Below are 19,587 nucleotides of genomic sequence, written 5' to 3'. Positions count from 1 at the left end.
CTCGAAAAAGCGACGAAACTCTCGCAAACCTTATTTTAAGAACACCTAAGCTCTTTTTAGACTTTACCTAACGTGATATAAACGATGAAAGAACCAGTGAAGTCTAACTTAACACTTCGTTATCCTAACGATGAAAACGAGTTGTCGTCTTTAAATCTCGTTATGATTAATATCGACTGACATCTGAAATTCTAATGTGCATAGCAGCTCGATCGCAAAACATGTAACTGGCAATCATGGAGGCAAATTGCAAGCGTTCACAGTTCTCCATTAACGCTATTCAAGACATGTCTGAAGCAGGGCATTAATTTCTAATTAACGGCTAACTGATATAGGACATGACCTCTCTCTCTCTTTCTCTCTCTCTCTCTCTCTCTCTCTCTCTGTTTGTATATGTCCATCAGTGATGCCAGTTCCGTTTCTGTATTCGTGTTGAATTCTGCATGCACACACCACCGCCCGTTATTTGGGCATATGCTTTTATGAATCTTCCGGCGAAGTTCATGCTTCTCTGCATCACACTGGGTTAAAACATGAAAGAAAGGAAGACACCGGCGCTGCTTTTGAAAGTGGCGTAAATACTAATTACTTTCGCAGTCGTGGTTATGCGACTGAGGTCGAGGACATCAATCGAGGTACGTATCAAGGACACAGAGAAGAAACGAATGAAAAAAAGTGAAACGACGGTGGAAAGAACTAGCTTTTGCCTTTTCACGCTATAATATATATATATATATATATATATATATATATATATATATATATATACCTATAAAAGATGTTACAAAAAAGTGGGCGATATTTGTAAGATATGATTCTAGATAATAAAGAAAGTTTGTGTATAAAGATGTCAGTCGAAAAATGTTAGCAGGTGTCGTGGTAATACTTATGGACGTGTATATATGTATATGTATATATGTATATATCTCACCGCAAGTTCCGCCAAGATTCTTATAGAATCCTAACACCAGTTTCGTAAACCAAGGGTTCACTTCGTCTCTTTCTCTACTCCCATTCGAGACATAGTTAGCTGGCCAAATATCTACAGGTTGTTCATTGTCCCGCGTGTGTTGTTCACTACAAACGTGCTGATTTCGTTAGGCATGTCCCTGGCCAACGGCCAGAACATTTACACCATTCCACGACAGAGAATCTGCAAAAGTTTCCGATTCTGTCGTTTCCAAGTGTTGCACGGAAACACAAACGGTTCCTAAATTGGAATTGGAAATAGACAACGCGGTATACTGATTTACACAAAATGGAGTTTAATAAGTAGCATGAGAACAGAATGTGAATTATTTCTGTTGTGAGCAGAATAGAAGTAATATTTATGGACGAGTGAATAGGAGTATTTTATAAAAGAATAGTAATTGCAATATATTTGTTATAAAATAAAAATTGTCAACCAACCAGAAATTTGTAGCTATACGAAGAAATCTTATATGGATGAAAAATTCCTATGCGACCAAAGGAAAGTAGAGAAGTCCTTCCAGGATAGAAGAAAATATTTCGAATATTTTCCTATACATATAACTTTGAGAGATTCAAACACAACAGAAAATTATTTATGGACCTTCGTATATCGAACTCAAAATATTCTCTATTAGTAGGAAACTGCAAAACGTTAATTTATAAGTATTAAAAAAAAAAAAAAATAACGAGAAATACGCAAATTATTAAAATACCAAATAATTTGTAAAAGCTATAAAAGAGCCAAACGTTTGCCATTTCCATTTCATTTAAAATAAAAATATCTAAAATTTACCATAATTTAACAACATATTTAAAGAAAATTCGACAAAGATTTATTATAATTAGAACGAAAATGAACGTGAAATTTAAATCCTTTCCTCGTTGAAAACGCTGTACGATGTCCCAAAAAAATTTTGCGAGTGTACACGTAGAATATATATGTATTTGAAAACATACTCGCGTTGAATTCAGATCTCGTGTTTCGTCCTGCGTGAACTAAATACGCTGTCACTGGCTAAATATAAAAAATATAAAGGGGAAAGTAAAAGGGAAAAATAGTGTAGCATGTAAGGCCAAAGAAAACTGACGTGAGCAAGGGTGCTAATTTTCGTTCCTGCTTAACTGCATAACTCGACACGTACACGTACAATGAATACTATTCATAATATATGTGGTTTATATACGCTCAATAATGAGACAGGAAATAGGAAGAACCCGACTTTCACAAACTATAACGAATATCGATTGTCAGTGCATTCACCTCAAGTACGATGGTAAAATGATAATTTTATATTATAAAACAAAATTCTTGTACCAAATGAAACACGCAGCAAAACTAAACATCAAACATTTCTTGATGATGATATATTTGAGTCAATTTTTTATTTCGCTTTTTTTTATTTGGCCATCAATTGGTTCCTGCAATTTAGCACCAATTGCACCATCTTCTAATATATTACAGTATCAAAAAAGATTATGTAACAATTTCCTAACATAAAAGTATAACAAACAATTAAGTATTTCATTGCAAACGCACTCATTGTTCATTTATCATGTGCGATGGAAATGACAAAAAACAAAAACTTGAACATACAAATTAATACATAAAAATAAATACATAAAAATTTGCTGTACGAATTATTATCGTCCTTTCTTAATTTCTTAACTATTTGTCAAAAATATTTAATACTATATTATTCCGAAATAATTCAGAATAATATAGTATAAAATAATAAAAATATCGAAGAATAATAAATTGTTTTAAACGAACTGAAAATCCAATGTATATATATCGAAAAACGAATACCTTAAAGCGAGCAACTGGTGCCGAACATTTTTCCAGCCTTTCATAAATGGAATTGCTAGATAAACGAGGCAGAAGGTAAACGTTAATTCCGCTAGAAATTTGCAATCATCTAGAAATAAATCAATAAAAGATGGGAGGCAGCGTCTGGCCACATGGATTCTCCGCATGTACCGTTGGGATTTAATAGGTATTACGTGCAATCCGGCCTTAATTCGATAAAACTGATAGCCACCCGCTCCTTGTAGCTCCATCGATGAGCAACGGAAAATAAAAATACCAGGAGGAAACAACGAGAAACGGTTCGTTCTCTTCAACACGCACGCGGCACAAGGACACCGCAAAGCCAGTGTTTAGATTAATTCCCTGCACTTTTTTTTTCTCCCTCCGTGATATTCCCGCAGCGTACCTGACATTCCTACCTATATCCACCTATTCCTATTAGGGATGTAAATGCGGTAATTTTGCAAGGTAATTACTGAGCTCGGCTTGAAAGTAATGCCTTTGAACGAAGGGGACTACCATCGTGGTACCCAGTGCCCACCGTGTTACCCTGAAATTACTGGATGACGCCTGAGAGCACCTTCGTGTTTCCTGAATTAACGCTTCAGCTTTAGTCGAACCGGTTTACCCATCTTTTTTCTTCTTTTTCTTTTCGACTTGAATATGACCATTTGTCTAATTTCCATCTACCTCTCTAAAATCATTTTTACCTTTTCATCGTGAAGATTAAGAGAAATGAAGTTATTCCATTGCTTCGCCTGTCATCTGTATTATTCAGAACTCATTACACTTGTTAAGGTGTTAAAATTTAGTTAAACATATAATGTAAATCCTAAATAATTAGCATAATCTTTCATCTGAAAATTTATCATTGCGTGCAACATTTCTGTTATTCTTCGAGACATGAGAAAGTATTATATTATAGAAATGCATATTATAGTTTCATAAATGTCACAGAATGCCAGTAATAATATTTTTATAGATACAAGTGATCCAATTTTATCTAATTTTGTTAAATATCACGTCATATTCTCTTATTCCTGATACGATAAGTCGTCCGTGGACTTATAGCTTCAAAGATGCAGTGTAAGATCATTACATATAAAAAAAAGAAATAATAATTCTTCTATTGGAAAATATTCTCCAAGTAATTACAAGCGTATTACGCAAAAAGTAGCGAATAGCAAAATCATTGCAGCACATAATACAATCAAACAGACAAAATAAATGCTTCCGAGATTCAATGATTGTAATTTTGCATTGATGGAAGTGAACAGTACTTTCAGCAGCCCTCACAACGTAAAGATCTCTATTTTACTCTTTTCTTTGATATCTAATGACCTTGCGTTATGATTCATTAAAATTTTCTAAATGACAGCCATTGCACCGACATTGGGAAAAGGAGGCATAACGTATTATTTAAGAAAATTGAAGTAACTTTTCTGATACATTTCCGGAGAAAAAAGTTTATTATCAGCGTATTATAGCATCTTAACGCTATGCAACTTCCAAAACGAATACTTCCTTCGTACCTCTAAAGATAGAAGGGAAAATATTTCAAGTGCACGACGTTATAGCTTTACTCTGTACAAGGATATATTTTATATCGGCGATCAGAGGCTAGCAACGATCAAACAAAAAACTCATGTGTTCCAGCCAAAAGGAAATCGAGACATAAAGCAGCAATCAACGAGCCAAGCCTCGTTAGAACTTAGTCATCAGTTAATTGCGGAAGTGTATAGGCAAGTAGTAAAGTATGCCTGTCTTTCGGTTCGTATTAGATACGTGCTTTAAATACCATATTTAAGTGGGATAAAACTCAATAGTAAAGTACGTCTCGAATAATTAAAACCAATTGTAAAGGCGCATGTTCGATGGCATTACTTATTAACTTGATTAGTCTTAATCATTTGTCTGCATCTTTACGTGCTTCCTGTATACATTTCTTCTTAATAGCGTAAATGAAAAACTTAAAATTCGTATGTCGTTATTTTACAGAATTATAAGAAAACTCAACCCACATTTAGTGGAAACTATAAATTAAAACCTCTCCTCAAAGACTATTTGGAAGAAGATAAAATCCAGAATTATATTATAAAACAGAGGATTTATATTTAATATAGCAGAATTTTATACGCATATAGAATTTTATTCAATTTGCTTTATATATATATAATACATTTTATAGCGAGGTATAAAATTTATTACTCTGTACAGTAAAATAGAATTATATTATAAAGTTTGATGGAATCCATATTTAATATAGTAAAATTTCCCATAGGTGTTAAATTTCTTTTATCGAAGAAAACAAATTACTCTATAAATTGGTAAATTCCATTGCATCACTAGTAATAATTAATACGAGAAAAAGCTCTTTCGTTTATTAAAAATAATTCACATATTAACACACGAATAAGAATTCCACCCAAACGTACCACTCAATTTTTAACAATGCATGATTTAGGTACAAATGCTTTTATAGTTAGTGGCGATTTGACAATTAAAGGGTATTCGTGTTATTGTTACGTGGCTGTTATTTACAATCGTGAACAAAGAACGGGACATGAAAAGGAACGCGAGAGCTTGCACCTCTATTGGAGAAAAGTGTAAAAGGTATGGCGATTTCACAATGGTGAACGACCAGGAAATCACTGAGGGCTTCGCCAGAGAATCGATACCGTGTCGGGACGTGAGAAATCCAAACGACTGGCGCCCTACTGCCGCGAAATTGAGTCCATTATCGCTCTGACCAGGTACCCTCCAATACCATCGATATTCGTTTAACGCATCGTTTCCCTGCCAGGAGGGTGACAAACAAGGGTCCTAGCGAGAAATATAAAATTTAGGAAGCGAGGTCAGCGACCAAAAAAAGGAAGAGACCATCCAAACCGCCATGAAGATCGGAATAGAGAGGGAAAGAAAGAAATGGATGATAACCCATGGCTTTCAATTCTACCGCTACTGTGAGAAACTCTTTTTCTTTCTTTCTCCATTTCCATCTCTCTTTTCCTTGTTAGAAAAAGCACTGTGAGCAAATAGAAAGAAAAAAAACTGAGAGAAAAGTAAAGGTACTTCTATGATTAAGGGAAAAACTTTATTCATGAATTCCATCGCATCTATTATACCCGCTCGAATAAAATCTATCCGCGAATGATCCTGCGTCTTACAGGAGCAATTCGTTCCTAGAGAAAATACTGAAATTCCGTAATTGCGCCTGCTTTTTCCAACTACTTTTTCACCGACTGACTTTGAATAATCGATGTGAAAGTAAATGTTATGCGTACGCATTTCCTGAACGCGTCGCGTCGCCGAGACGAGAAACTGAATAAAAGGAACTGTAATTTACAGAACGAGAGGCGTACTTACATATGCGTTGATACGAGTCAACTTCACCGAGAATAGCAGTAAGAAATATTGGCTCGCTACGTAAGGAAATTGATCAAGGGTTCCTGTTCCGAGAATAACGTCTGAGAAACATTGTAGACCGTTGGAGACGAAGTAGAGGAGAATAAACATCAAGCGGTCAGTTCTCGCACCTTTCATCGTGAATAGCCGAGAGTGGCTTGGCTACGCCTCGAATCCCTCACAGTTCGCGTGTTTTCTCGTAAGTTTACGCGCCATTGGCCGCCAATCTTTAGAATGAAACTGCCGCTGCTGAGTGGATTCTCAACGCGACTTGCTTCGAGAACAAGACGCCAGGAAAAAGTGCGTCGGGTGAACAGTGAAAAAAGGGAGCTTGAAGGGAAGAGAAACGAGAGGAAGACCTCCGAGCGGATGAAATACCCGTATATAACAGTCACGATCCGAGGGCGACGAATAATCACATTTAACATGTCCAACGATACGCGAACAATACACCGACCGTCCTTCATACAGATATATTACACATTGTATTCCATTGGCAACGCCACAGCTATAAACGGCGATATTACCGCATAGCAAGCAGCCTGAAACCTTACAATGCATTTTAGAAACGCACTATGAAGTATGTCATGGAATTGTAAAGTCACGCTATCGTCCAATCTACCTTTCGTAGATACGCTCGCGCTTGTTGCACGCTTACATATTGTCGACGACTAAGTCCTCCGTATGATTGTTCAACACAGACAAATTTGATTCTTTGCTCAACGCGTTATCCTGGTAAAGAAACGATAGGTTGTGCAAAAGTTCTAGGTTCTTATGAAAATAATTTGCTAGAGAGATAAGTACTTGTCCATGTTTGTTGTACGTACTATAAAGTTTCTGAATTTGTGCTAATTCCTTTCAGACTACTTTTACATATCTTTATAGATAAATAGTTATTTAGAACGTTGTATTTAAACAACTCATAACTTCGATTTATTTATTTTGAAATATAGTACCTCGTATAATAATTGGAAATACTAGGAAGCTTTTGAAGAAAGAATATTTTAGCCTAGAATAAGAATAATATATGCGTTTCTTACGTCATTTTACAATTTATATCGATTCAATTATTCCGATAAGAATATCGTACAAGTAAATATTTTGCCTACAATAACACGTTAACCGGTACCATTTCTGGTATCATACTCCTCCGAGTATGGAAAATAAGAGGACATCAAAGTGTGATAAAAACCTTGAACAATAACACAGCAGCCTCCACGCTAAATCTTTTTCTCCATCTCAAACCAGCTTATAAACTTCACGATAGTCGTCAGAAGTTATTCTACGACGTCACCGTAGACACGCAATCTTCACGATTTCATCAAAATAACAACATATAATAGCAAAAATACAATTACATATATGGTATCCGAGTCTAAAAGCAATTGATGCTTTTCATAAAAACTACGTATCTACGTGCTTAACGTATACGCATGTCTTTCATCTCAACGCAAGAAGCTCTACTGAACATGTAAAAAACAACAATCATTCAACTGATGACTTCTTTCCTTTTAACGAGATCTGGCGAAGCAAGCACAAAGAGGAAGATAGTACACGCGAGGAAGATAACCACAAAACTTTCAGTTCCTTACCAATATGAAGAGTCGGTAGGGAACGAAACTAGGACAAACTTTAGATGAGAGAATATCGACATCATCGACGAAAGGAGACAGTATTATTCTTTTGTGAAAGATTATGGAAGCATCCCAGAAGTGTAGCCTATTTCAAGGAGACAAGGGTGGCGTTGAAGATCCTTCGAATGATTTCACGGAACGATTCTGTTGGAATAGTTTTTGCGAATCGTCATTAGCTTTACGATCTCTCGACAACAGATTTACATGAAACGCGGCATAATAGGTCGTCCAGAAAGGTGACGATAAATTTCATATTCTAGTGCTGGCAGATTCACAGACCATCTCGCCTTAGAATAGCTCTGTAATTTAATGCGCGTTTTGCTAAGCATCTGTTTATACACTTCCTAGGACACACTACGGAGCCAATCATATTTTCATAAGGAGAACATAGGAACCTCTCATTATCGTGCTTTCTTAGCCATTTACTCCTTTTTCATGGAAATCTTTCTTTATTCCTCAATGTAGCATGATATATATACAACAATAAATAAAAATAAGGTCTGCTGTTTTAATGTATCCGCATTGTCATAATAATTCGGTAATAATTTATGTGCTTTTACGTGATTTTGTGTGATCATTCGTCTATCGCGATATGTTAATTTATAATTAAAATCTGTCGCAGTATGAAACGATATTGACAATCGATTGATGCGATAAACATTTTGCAATGGTAATATTATTGATAGGTATAAGGATTTTATATTCCGCGAACGAGACACCACGCATTATTATTACAGATATAAATATACAATGGAGAATATCAAATTCAATTTACTTTAGACTGTAATATAAACATTTGAAATATAATGATTCAAAGTAAAAGAAATAGATTCTTAAATTTAATATTATAGAAAAGAAAATTGAAAATTACGAACGAACATTTCTCTATTTATATTTTCACCATTCTACTTCTGAAATTATTCATTACCCGACTTCGAACAAATTATATTTAAATAATATTCGAACACATATATAAACATAATCTATGTAGCATACGCTATTTGAATACAAAAATTACCACATGGAAAAGAACGAAGTACGTCAACGATGGTTCGATGAGTAAAATACAAGCTACATATTTTTGCAAGATCAGCTGCATGCAAACTTTTCCACTTACCTTTAGCCGGAAGTCATTGACGGTCCACACCCGGCTGGCGTAGTCGTTCGACGCTGCAAGCATCAGCGTTCCCGTAGAATCGAAATCGACGCACATCACCCCAGCGTTACTGCCAATAAGTACTCCTTTACTCTCTGACATACCTGAAACGTAATATTTATCATAAATCTAAATTTGTAACGAATACGGCTTCAAAATACAACTAATTTGAATTATTTGTAATTTATTGCTTCTACATCGATTGTTTCCGATACCATTCGTTCTTCTATCTGCTATTAATCTCTTTTCAAATCATATCTTTTCCTTCCTAACCGATTGAATCAATCAAACTACGAAATTCAATGGAAACAGTGATGGTCATTGAGTGGAATAAAAGAAACGAAGAAAATCGAAATGAATTAAAAATGAAAGATAAAGCGGTATAGAAATGTGGAGAGAAGCAGAAGTCGAAGATTACGAGAGAAGCCGTCGAAGTGACGGGCTAAGCGGATATAACCCGAACAATAAGGACGGATGTTTCATCCAATTTGCAACATGGCGCAGAGATTACATTTAAGCACGTTATAGCACGTGTGATCATTCGGCCATAGCAAGGAAACGTTTCTAGCGGCGGACAGGACTTTAATAAACGCCTGGTTGTAGCTCGGCCATCCACTAACGCATCGCAAGTAACCTGTTGATTCGTTAACATACTTCATTCAGACAGTGAAGAGAAAAGAACCTTTTGAGAACATGTCGCGATACGCTTCGCCTTGCGCGTCATCTCCTGTTCCTGTTCGCGTGGCACCTGCCTATTTTTGCTTACTCTTCTAATAGTTAGACCATCTTATTATAATAACCGTCAATAAACTTGATAATAGAGCACGATAGAACTCATCACAGAGTAAAATTGGTATGTAATAGCTGCATATAAATGTCATTCTAAGATGTTTTTGAAATTTTTTAATAAAATTAATTATCGTAATAGCGCATGGCGAACACTGATTACATCCTACAGTTGGCTCTTTGTTGTGTGAAAGGGAAATCTCCAAAGCACGTATTCATGAACAAAAGATGGCAACAAAGTTTTAATTGGCCTATTATAGCAAGTTTTAATGAAATTTTAAAGTCACTTTCGTATCGCTTGATTGGCCTGCGTAGCCTCGTTAAAGTAAGGAAATTTGATAGATATTAAGGTGATGCTAAATTACTGTGACAGAATCGTACAACAGCAGGCATTATGATTGATTATTTAAATTTTCAAAGTTTCCAATTTCACATTGGCTTCGAGAGCGGTTAATGCAATCAGGCATCCGTACTGTTTGACATTACCGCGTTTAATTCTGGACTCTTGTGACGTTCAACGAATCCGAGCGATAAACCCAGTGAGACTTGTGACTGAAACGAGAATGGTGTAATAATTTACGCGATCTATTGCAACTCGTTACAAATTTGAATAATAGGGGGACCACTAAATAGATTATACACATGGGGATCTCGATGTTTGGACGCAATATTTGCGTAGCAGGGGCCGTTCAAAGAATCGTTTACCTTGATTAATCGCTCGTTTATCTGTGACGCGCGTACCGTGACGAACATTTAAATAATAGACGACCGTTCTAATAGTACGATTTTGTTTCACTTAATCACCTTTTGAGATATTCCAAAGCTTCACCTTCCTGTCAGCTCCACCGGTGGCAAGCATCCTCTCGGCGGGAGACCATTTTACGGCATAAACTTCTCCGTCGTGTGCAGTCTGTAAGGGTTATTAAACACTTGACGTATAAATTTTGAAAACTTTTAGGTGCATGCATGGGGCAGTAATTAATAATAACAAGCGTATCGGATTGTAATTATGTTGTCAACTTGGATTATAACAAAGTGTTTAAAGTACAAATTTGTTTCGGGAAGATCATTATCGTTTAATATTTCATAAAACCCTGTGTAAAACCTTATTTACATTACCTATACCGTTTACTAAATCGCGAGGACTTTAAAATTTATAAGGCTGCTACTTTTTATAAGAAACTTCTATCTAAAGTAGTTACTAATATATAAAATACACTCTTTTTTCTTTTGAAAATGCTGACAAAATGGCAGAAATACTTAAAAATATTGAACATTTGAAAACTAACGAAGCTAATATTATTTAACTATGAATTTCATTATCATTGCTTTCATTAATAGAAATTTTTCTATCATTAATAGCAATGTCCAATGAATGTAATATTCGATAAACAGGTCGTAGAATATGAAAAAATATAAAATATAATCCTACTAATAGCAAAATGCATTACATTTATAAATATCGAAATAAATGTATAATAGGTTTCATGCACAAATCGCGCATTCTATCAATTTCATTGTATATAAATATAATAATATATTCCATGTAAAATGCTTTAGTGTTGAAAATATGTAACTAAATACAACACATTAAACTTCGATGCTATTTATATGATAGACAGTCCATACTCGTTAAAACTAAATGTAAAATGGTTCAAAAATTCATACAATTTTTATTAGAACAAATTGTATTGATAAACTATGATTTGCGAATTACACTGTGTGTTCTCATTTAAAATCGTAGTATAAATGGTATTAAAGTAAAGCATATAGATACATTACAAAACAGTTTTAATATCCACATCATTTTTCCCCTTTTAAATAATATAATAATTCAAATTGTAGTTTTTACTGTACTATATACTAACACCTTGATATATTTTTAAATGGAGAACAAACATACTTAACTAACTTAAATAACATGACATTGTAATATATTTAACCTGTCTATACTATAAATAATACATATTTCTTACATATACCCAAATAGAATATAACAAAAAATAGACTTTACGTGATTGTAAACACCGCTAAAATACATAATCGTATAATAACACGTACATGAATATTCTAGTAACATAACATGCATAAATGAGAAATACAAGTTCCATAAACAGTAATAATATATGTATTCAATAACTAAGTATATTCCCATTAAGTAGCTTATTGTTCTAGACACACGGAACTAACTTAAACCAATCGATATTATCCTGATACCTAATTTTAGTAAATATAGTGATAGATATTCTTTCTATGAAATCACATTGTTATATAGAAAAGACTTATTAACACTGTCAGAATAACTATTTGTAAAAGATCCATATAAATACATATATCTGCTCTACCTATTTTTGAAAGAAATTAGACCTTTTAACAGCTAATCTGCTTATAAAAAGTAATAAAAATAGTGTATTTATTTTTCGTTGATTTGTAGATACATAATATGTGGATAAATTATATCTATATAAGACATGTAAATTCATTAAACGAAAACGAATGTTGCATATGCACGTCAATATGACAATATTTTCTAATTAAAAAATGGTATGCAATTAATATCAATTTAGTTTCTTTTTTAAGAAAAGAAAAAAAACAATTTTTTTTAATAAAAATTTTTTAAATCTTGATAAGGTTGCAAAGAATAAATAACGTAAGTTTGTACTATAAATAATTCTTCTCTCTATAAAAATATATATATTTATATATATATAAATATATGTCATATCTTTTTAAAAAATACTTTAAGTATTCGATTTATAAATGTACCACGTATTCAAATCATTTCTGATGCATTATGTGGTTCCAAATCTTTTTCAATAATCTAAGAATGTTTAATTGGACATTTAAAATCATTGTATGATTATTAATAATATTAATGCAGGAGTAACATGAAAACAGAATGCTCGTGTAATTGTTCGTGACATAAATTTTGCAAATATCAAGCATCGAGTTTGCATCCAACAACTTTCTTATTTTGTCATACAAAACATGCATTTTCGTGTTACAACGAATTAATAAACATTTGTACTAGAATTTCCACAGTAATAGCGTAATATAAAGTATTTCATAAATTAAAGTTTTGTCAACGTACAAACGTGACGGATACTTTTGTTGGAACCGCAGTAGGAAGACCAGAGATTCCTTCTTTTAAACTGGATCTATCGGGACTAACAGGTCGTGTGTCGCGAGCCGCATCTTCCAACTCTTTCTGCACTTTTGCTTGCCTTTTTCTGAAAAAATATATAAACATGCCCACGATTTAATAATGATTCAATAACTATTAGAAATAAAATATTCTTGCATATAAATACCCAAAGATATCGGAAAGTTGCCCTTTCTCTTTGATCACTGTATTGTTATGTTTCATGCAAGGTAAAACAATTAGTAAAACCAACGTTTCGCTGTTGTTATTTCTTCATATTAACAATAAATCTCCCAATTAATTGTTATTTTAAACGTTTATCTTATTATTTTTATTATTTACATTAGTTATATTTATTTGTATTTAATAATTATTAAGTTTACGTATTTATTTAGTAAAACATATGTTTCAGCATAATTGCTTTTTTTTAATTCTCTTCATTTATTTTAAATTTACTCGCTCACTTTACTTTTTTATATTAATTTGTATTATAATAATACATATATAATAAACATGAACACAAAAGCAAAAACAAACGAAAAGTATGGACATATGCGAACGTATGATATGATCAGCTTCCTTTAAGAAACGACCCAAAGCTGTATTGAGCTATAAGCATAATTTTTGTCACGTCACTTGCACAAACTTACCCAAATTTTGATATGGTTTGCATCAAAAAGGCTGTGGGACTGGAAAAACTCTCACTGAAAATAAAATGTCAAGCATTGTGAAGTGCTAATGTAATTGCTACAATGATGGTATCTTGACGTACCCCTTCATTCTCTCGCTCTGTGAAAAGTTTAATATTTTGCATACTATCTTAAATGATTTGTAAATATTTGTAACCGACTCAAATGTTAGTTTTAATAAAATCTCATAATTTTTAATTAAACGTATTAAAATGTATTGTATCAAGAAAATATAATCAATTATTCAAACATAATCTACATTAAATTCAAGAAATTAACATATAGTGTATAATAATGTATCAAAAAACATTTCAAAATATCCAAAGTCAAAAGAGATATGTATTTTTACACTTACTGGTCATAAAATCATAGAATTTGAAAATTCAGTTAACTGCAATAATCTTATCAAAAATAAAATTTAAATATAGCAAAAGATTACCCTGTACATATATTTTTCTTGTTCTATTAATTGAAAATACTGCTGTCACAATGTGAATTCTTTTTGTTCCAAATTTAAAGAACTTCTCACTTTAAAAATACATATATGATACAAATGCATTATTTTGAAGTGATAAAAAACAATGTTAAAGAAAATATTCTATGTATCTACAATAGATAGTGAAAATGGAATATGTGAACTTTATTAAACCGTTAATAACAAAATAATCAAATTAGTATAGTACCATCATGCTAACAAAATTAATAATTCCAAATTTCGTGCATATGGCATTCGTAAATTTAAAACTATTGATAGAGAACATAATTGCTAAAAGGTATCAAAATTATATGCAAAACTTTCTATGATAATGTAGCAAAATTTAATTTAATAATGTAGCAAAAAATAAAATTTGTCTTGATTTATTAGTATAAAATATCTTCTTAGATTATTAATTTAATTTTACTATTATTAATATATATTATGTATGTAATGAAAACAAATGTAAGAAACGATGAAAGAAACTATAATTGTATTACGAAATTCTGCGACAGAATTTTTGTTTCCTTATCATAATATAAAAAATCTGTTTCATTTATATATTTTATATAGTTGTATATTATATAGATGAAGCATACTAATAAAGTTATTTTAAAGCACGAAGTACAAATGTAACTTCATGTATGTACTACACGCTGATAACTGGGCATATGTATGGGTCTATAAGATTTAAAAATTTAAAAATTATACATATGCATATATAAATGTGTTTTATAAATATTAAATGCTGATTTCTTTTTTTCTATATTCATTTGGATAATTCTTGAAAAGACATAAGTTTATTATATCTAATAGATATTATCTATTCAAAATGTGAGAGTTTTTGCCGACAGACGGTACATAACATCGTATGCGATCGATAGCATATTTGCTATGATTTTTATTCATTGCTACTGCAAGATATGTACAAAATGAAGCCTATGGCATATTAGAATAGTTACAAAAAATTTAAGAATTCTACGATTTATTCCAGATATCTGAAGGATAATGTCTTATTGAATTCTGAATAAAATATTCCCTATTTAGCTTATTTTAAACACAAAAATATGTATGTAGTATAATATGCCAAACACATTACATGTATTTTAGTATCTCCAGAATGTGATTAACATATCATGCAATTACAGATAAATTATTACAATAATGAAAATATTTTATCACTAAAAAATAAAATGTCAGTAATTCTCAAATGCAAACAAAATCTATCTATAAAAAATATAATTAGCCTAATATTCTTTCTTATTTAATGAAACGACTATACTATTAAAATCCTCTGTATTAGTACGAATCATACGAATTTTGGATGATGAGAATGGATGATGTAAATATATATATATATGTTTTTTATGCAATAAAATTTGAAATTTATGGATAGTAATATTTAATTAAAGAGCTTCCAATTAAGAAAAGATTATAAATCCTACATATTATATTAAAATACACAAACTGCAGCAATTAGTCAAGCATTTGAGGATAAATTATGAAAGAAAATATACAATAAGCAAGTAAAAGAGATCTAATCTATGCAAAATATAGCAATAAAAGATTAAAGATACAATAAAGATATATTGGAAATGATACAACCTTTGCATGAACATATGGTTTCAGAAAACATATGATACATACAATGAGTTATTATTTACAAAAATATACTAATTGTAATTATGTTACAATTAGGTCAAAAGCCATCACATTTTCTATTTAACAATACAAGATAATAATCTTACACAAAAATTTAAATTACTTGCTTTATATAAACAAAAAATTAATAGAAGGAGAAAGGACAATTAATAAGGACAAAACGCCAGCAAAAAAGAAATAAATATGGTACTTACTTCAGAAAATTGTCGTTTTCTTCATTTACTTTCTCTGCATCTCGTGTTTTGTACTTAATCAAACGTTCTATTAATTGGCGATTTTCTTCCTATAAATATTAAAAATATATTAGCATTTACAAATATAAATATATATTATGATCAAACATAAATCATACAAATTATGATATTAGCGAAAAATATTTTACATTGCATATTATATTATAAATACCTGTGTTTTTCTAAGTTTTTCTTCTAAAGATGCAAAAGCAAGTTGCAAGGCTTGATGCTCATCCTTTAACATTTGATTAATACTTTCTAGCTCTCTTTCTCTGCTAAGAGATTTTGATACTTCTAAACGTAAATTGGCATTGAGCTCCATACTTTCTACCACACTGTAAATTTTACAAATATTATGAGATTAATTATTGAAACGTATAATACATATATGATTGGAAGAATTTGCAATTCTGTTAATGAAAAAAGACATACATACCTTGCTTCCTTGATTTGAAGCTCCTTCAACATTTCCTGCAATTTGTTATTAAGATCTACTATTTGTTGCGTATGTTCTCCTTTTCTTTTATGTAATGTTGCTAATTCTTCTGCTTGCTTTAAAAGACGAGCTTCAAGATCAGCATTTACACTTAAACCAGGAGTTCCACTAGCTGCTTCTCGGCGTAGAGTTTCATTTGCTACGGTTAGTTGTATATTTTCTCCACGTAATGTGTTTGCACTTTCAAACAATCTGTTATCTATAAAATAAAGATAGTATTGCATATCTATTAATTCAAAGAATGATATATGTACATTTCAATGGATATTAAAAAGATTGTAGCGCATCAAGTCAAAATATAATAATAATAACAAGTTGATAATATATCACTTAAATTTTTGTAACTAACTATATTAAGAATTACATGAAAAGAAATCTTACGTAAACTAATAAGATCTAAGAAACAATATGTTTGTTTCTTGTTCCTTTCTTGTAATTGTAAAATTAGATCTTTCCTCCAATTACTATCTTCCCTCGAATGTGATGATACACCTGATTCACTGGCGGCCATTTTCAGTGCATGAAATATCTCTTTACTATTGTTGTGATGTAAATTATTTGTCTTTTCTTATCAAAGTTGTATAAAAAACATTTGACAGCAGAACAGTTGGTAGATATTTTGGCAACCTTCGACATACACTGCTTTATCACAAAAAATTTATCTTAGACCAGTAATGTTTCATTTGAACATTAATCACCATTAACATCGAAAAACGTCTTACTAATCACATGACATTCAAATTTATCACGAATATTTTTAATTATGAAAATAGCTATTCTAACCTAAGTATACCAAACACTACACTGCTACCCTGAAATTGCCGGTTATTCGAAATGTCGATATGGGTGCTCTGCGAGATTTCGATACTTCAGTATTTGAATTTCAAACACAATTTCACTGAAGTCGGTAACAAATGATAAAATATTTTGCTGCAACTTCTATTCAGTAATCAGTTACGTCATATATAAGTAGCATAGATAAATTAGAATAAACGCCTATTATTTATTCACAATTAGAATGGGATATATTTGAATATGAACAAAGTAAACTAATGTGCGGCAGATGATGAAGCAGTTCGCTGCATCGCGTTTTGTTCAGCTGATATCACATGCCATTTATCTAGGTTTGATATTTGTCTTCTTCAAAATCTTTCTTAAAAACAAAATTCTTAAAAACAAATTATTCAATTTATTTTAAAACAAAATATTCATTACTCTATGTTTAATTTGCATTTTAGATTCATCATTTTTAAACCAATATTTATATTATATTAATTACTATTGACTAGCATATCTTTTAGTAGAATAGCAATCAAAATTGAAATGTAGAAACAAATATTTTTGGGCTTGTCTTCCACGTTCGAAAAGTTTTGTTACTATGAAATACAGGAAAAGAAACGAACGATGTCACGAAAAAAAGTCAAATAAAGATACGGTTAATAAATTGGAATTAACTAACAGGTATAAATATTTCTTTTAAATTATATGTAATTTTATATTAATTGATTGTTAAGCGCCAAGAATTGTTTAAAAATAAAAGAAAGTTTGGATAACTCAATCATAGAAATAGTAATCAAATAATTAGAAGGCGTCAAAGAAATCATGTCAATAACCGACGTCAACCTGGTCCAATGCAATATGTATTTTATGCCATACTTAATACCGATTTGCATATGAATCGAGGAACAGCAGCGGCAAATGTAAGCGTGATATAAATATAAATTATTTAATAATTGCCACAAAATAACTTTTAAAATATACATACTTAATTTAAATAATGTAAATTATACTAATTAATTTTAGATAGCAGTTGGTTTAATGCTCCTTTATAATATAATAGACACTGACCAGGTGAAATGTCAATATATTGATAGCTGGACAAAGAATGGGTATTATATACTATACTAATTTTTCTATATTGATAATTGTCTGTAGCAATCTATGATATTGATTTTATATTTAACTTTTAACTTCTCTTGCAAATAAGAAGAAAGGTAAACGTGATACATAATTCATCTAATCTATTATGTAAAAACAGACAAAGAATAGTAATCTTGAAGGGATATGACCACAGACATTTGAAATACCTCCAACAGGAAGTAAAATTTATAGCACTCGGAACGTACGCAGTTCGACAAAGGTGGGGACGGAATAAAGCAACCATAGTATTAACTGTTTTTGGACAAAAAGAAGATTTGGAAGATGTTTTCGAAGGATTAACATATTTACGATAGTAAAAGTTAATAAAAAATAAACCCATTTTTTGAATACCAATAAATAAAGTTCTTCCTTTAACTCGTCATTTGTATAAATGCATGATATTCTACTTTTATCACTGGCAAAGTGGTATGTAATATCAGTTAAACAAAACGTACTTGCAGCTCTATAATCTATATTAATTTATAATCGACAATCTATAATCACATATGTTACGACCGTTCGCGGAGAGACGCGGTCGCGAGGAAAACGCGTCAGCGAGAGGCGTAAATTCTCGCTACGATTCGGTGAATCGACGCCGCGAAGTAGTCGTTCCCCTGTTTCCACGTATAATAGCGATTTGAAATAAAACTAAACTTGTATGAAATTACAAATAAAGTGTATGGCAGAATGTCCTATGATCAGAAATGAACTATAGAATTTTATACTACTACAATATCTCATAAAGCATTACTTCATTACGCACTAGTGCAATTATTATTTTAATTACTTATGTTGCTTTATTTAGCGACGCGTTACATCTGCTATACAGATATATGTACGTATGTGCATATGTACATATACGTATATATATACTTAACTGTAGTGATGTAGTGTGGAAGAAAAAGAATGATTAAGTGAATTCGATTATCATTCCTACTAATTGGAATAAAAATATAAAAATAATATAATATTCATGCCATTGATAATTTCGAAAATGAAATTATTTATGTGGTTAGAGCGTTAAAAAGTTAACAGCACATTAGGTTATCTTGAAAATCACTGTTTCAACCGACGTTTATATAGATTATGCATAGACGCGTACTATAGATGCATGGAATTTTTTATTTTCTCTACAATAATAATGTGCAATTTTATAGTTCTACACAAATCTTTATAAATCATGGAACACGAAAAATTATTTCATGTTACA

At 31.5% G+C, this 19,587-nt stretch overlaps 2 protein-coding genes across 4 annotated transcripts in view; one reads left to right on the top strand and one right to left on the bottom strand.

The window, feature by feature from the left end:
• LOC117204959 (autophagy-related protein 16-1) overlaps positions 1 to 17,300 on the bottom strand; it is a 600,053-nt gene extending 582,753 nt beyond the window's left edge. For 2 of the 3 annotated variants that reach the window (XM_033442910.1, XM_033442911.1), the window contains exons 1-8: positions 16,839 to 17,300; positions 16,398 to 16,656; positions 16,134 to 16,296; positions 15,923 to 16,011; positions 13,553 to 13,606; positions 12,852 to 12,990; positions 10,565 to 10,670; positions 8,936 to 9,078 (exon numbers count right to left, since the gene is read on the bottom strand). In XM_033442910.1, coding sequence (XP_033298801.1) covers positions 8,936 to 9,078; positions 10,565 to 10,670; positions 12,852 to 12,990; positions 13,553 to 13,606; positions 15,923 to 16,011; positions 16,134 to 16,296; positions 16,398 to 16,656; positions 16,839 to 16,968 — 1,083 coding nt within the window. In that variant the 5' untranslated portion in view covers positions 16,969 to 17,300. The remainder of the gene's footprint in view (positions 1 to 8,935; positions 9,079 to 10,564; positions 10,671 to 12,851; positions 12,991 to 13,552; positions 13,607 to 15,922; positions 16,012 to 16,133; positions 16,297 to 16,397; positions 16,657 to 16,838) is intronic. The other variant, XM_033442912.1, reaches the window with a different exon arrangement.
• A 535-nt stretch (positions 17,301 to 17,835) lies between these two features.
• LOC117204927 lies at positions 17,836 to 18,691 on the top strand. Its single transcript, XM_033442852.1, has 4 exons — positions 17,836 to 17,918; positions 18,022 to 18,157; positions 18,261 to 18,346; positions 18,496 to 18,691. Exons 1-4 carry the CDS (start codon positions 17,836 to 17,838, stop codon positions 18,689 to 18,691), a joined length of 501 nt encoding a protein of 166 aa, XP_033298743.1.
• The last annotated feature ends 896 nt before the right edge of the window (positions 18,692 to 19,587 follow it).

This window comes from Bombus bifarius, unplaced genomic scaffold (genome assembly GCF_011952205.1).
Source record: "Bombus bifarius isolate JDL3187 unplaced genomic scaffold, Bbif_JDL3187 scf7180000007984, whole genome shotgun sequence".
Lineage (NCBI taxonomy): Eukaryota > Metazoa > Arthropoda > Insecta > Hymenoptera > Apidae > Bombus > Bombus bifarius.
This window is presented reverse-complemented; position numbering and strand designations above follow the sequence as displayed.

Bases quoted from the DNA above. Each gene is read 5' to 3' on its own strand.
- LOC117204927 (XM_033442852.1), top strand. From the start codon at position 17,836: ATGAAATACAGGAAAAGAAACGAACGATGTCACGAAAAAAAGTCAAAT. The intron at 17,919-18,021 runs GTATAAATATTT...ACTCAATCATAG, and splicing joins AAATTGGAATTAACTAACAG to AAATAGTAATCAAATAATTA. The intron at 18,158-18,260 runs GTAAGCGTGATA...AATTAATTTTAG, and splicing joins GAGGAACAGCAGCGGCAAAT to ATAGCAGTTGGTTTAATGCT.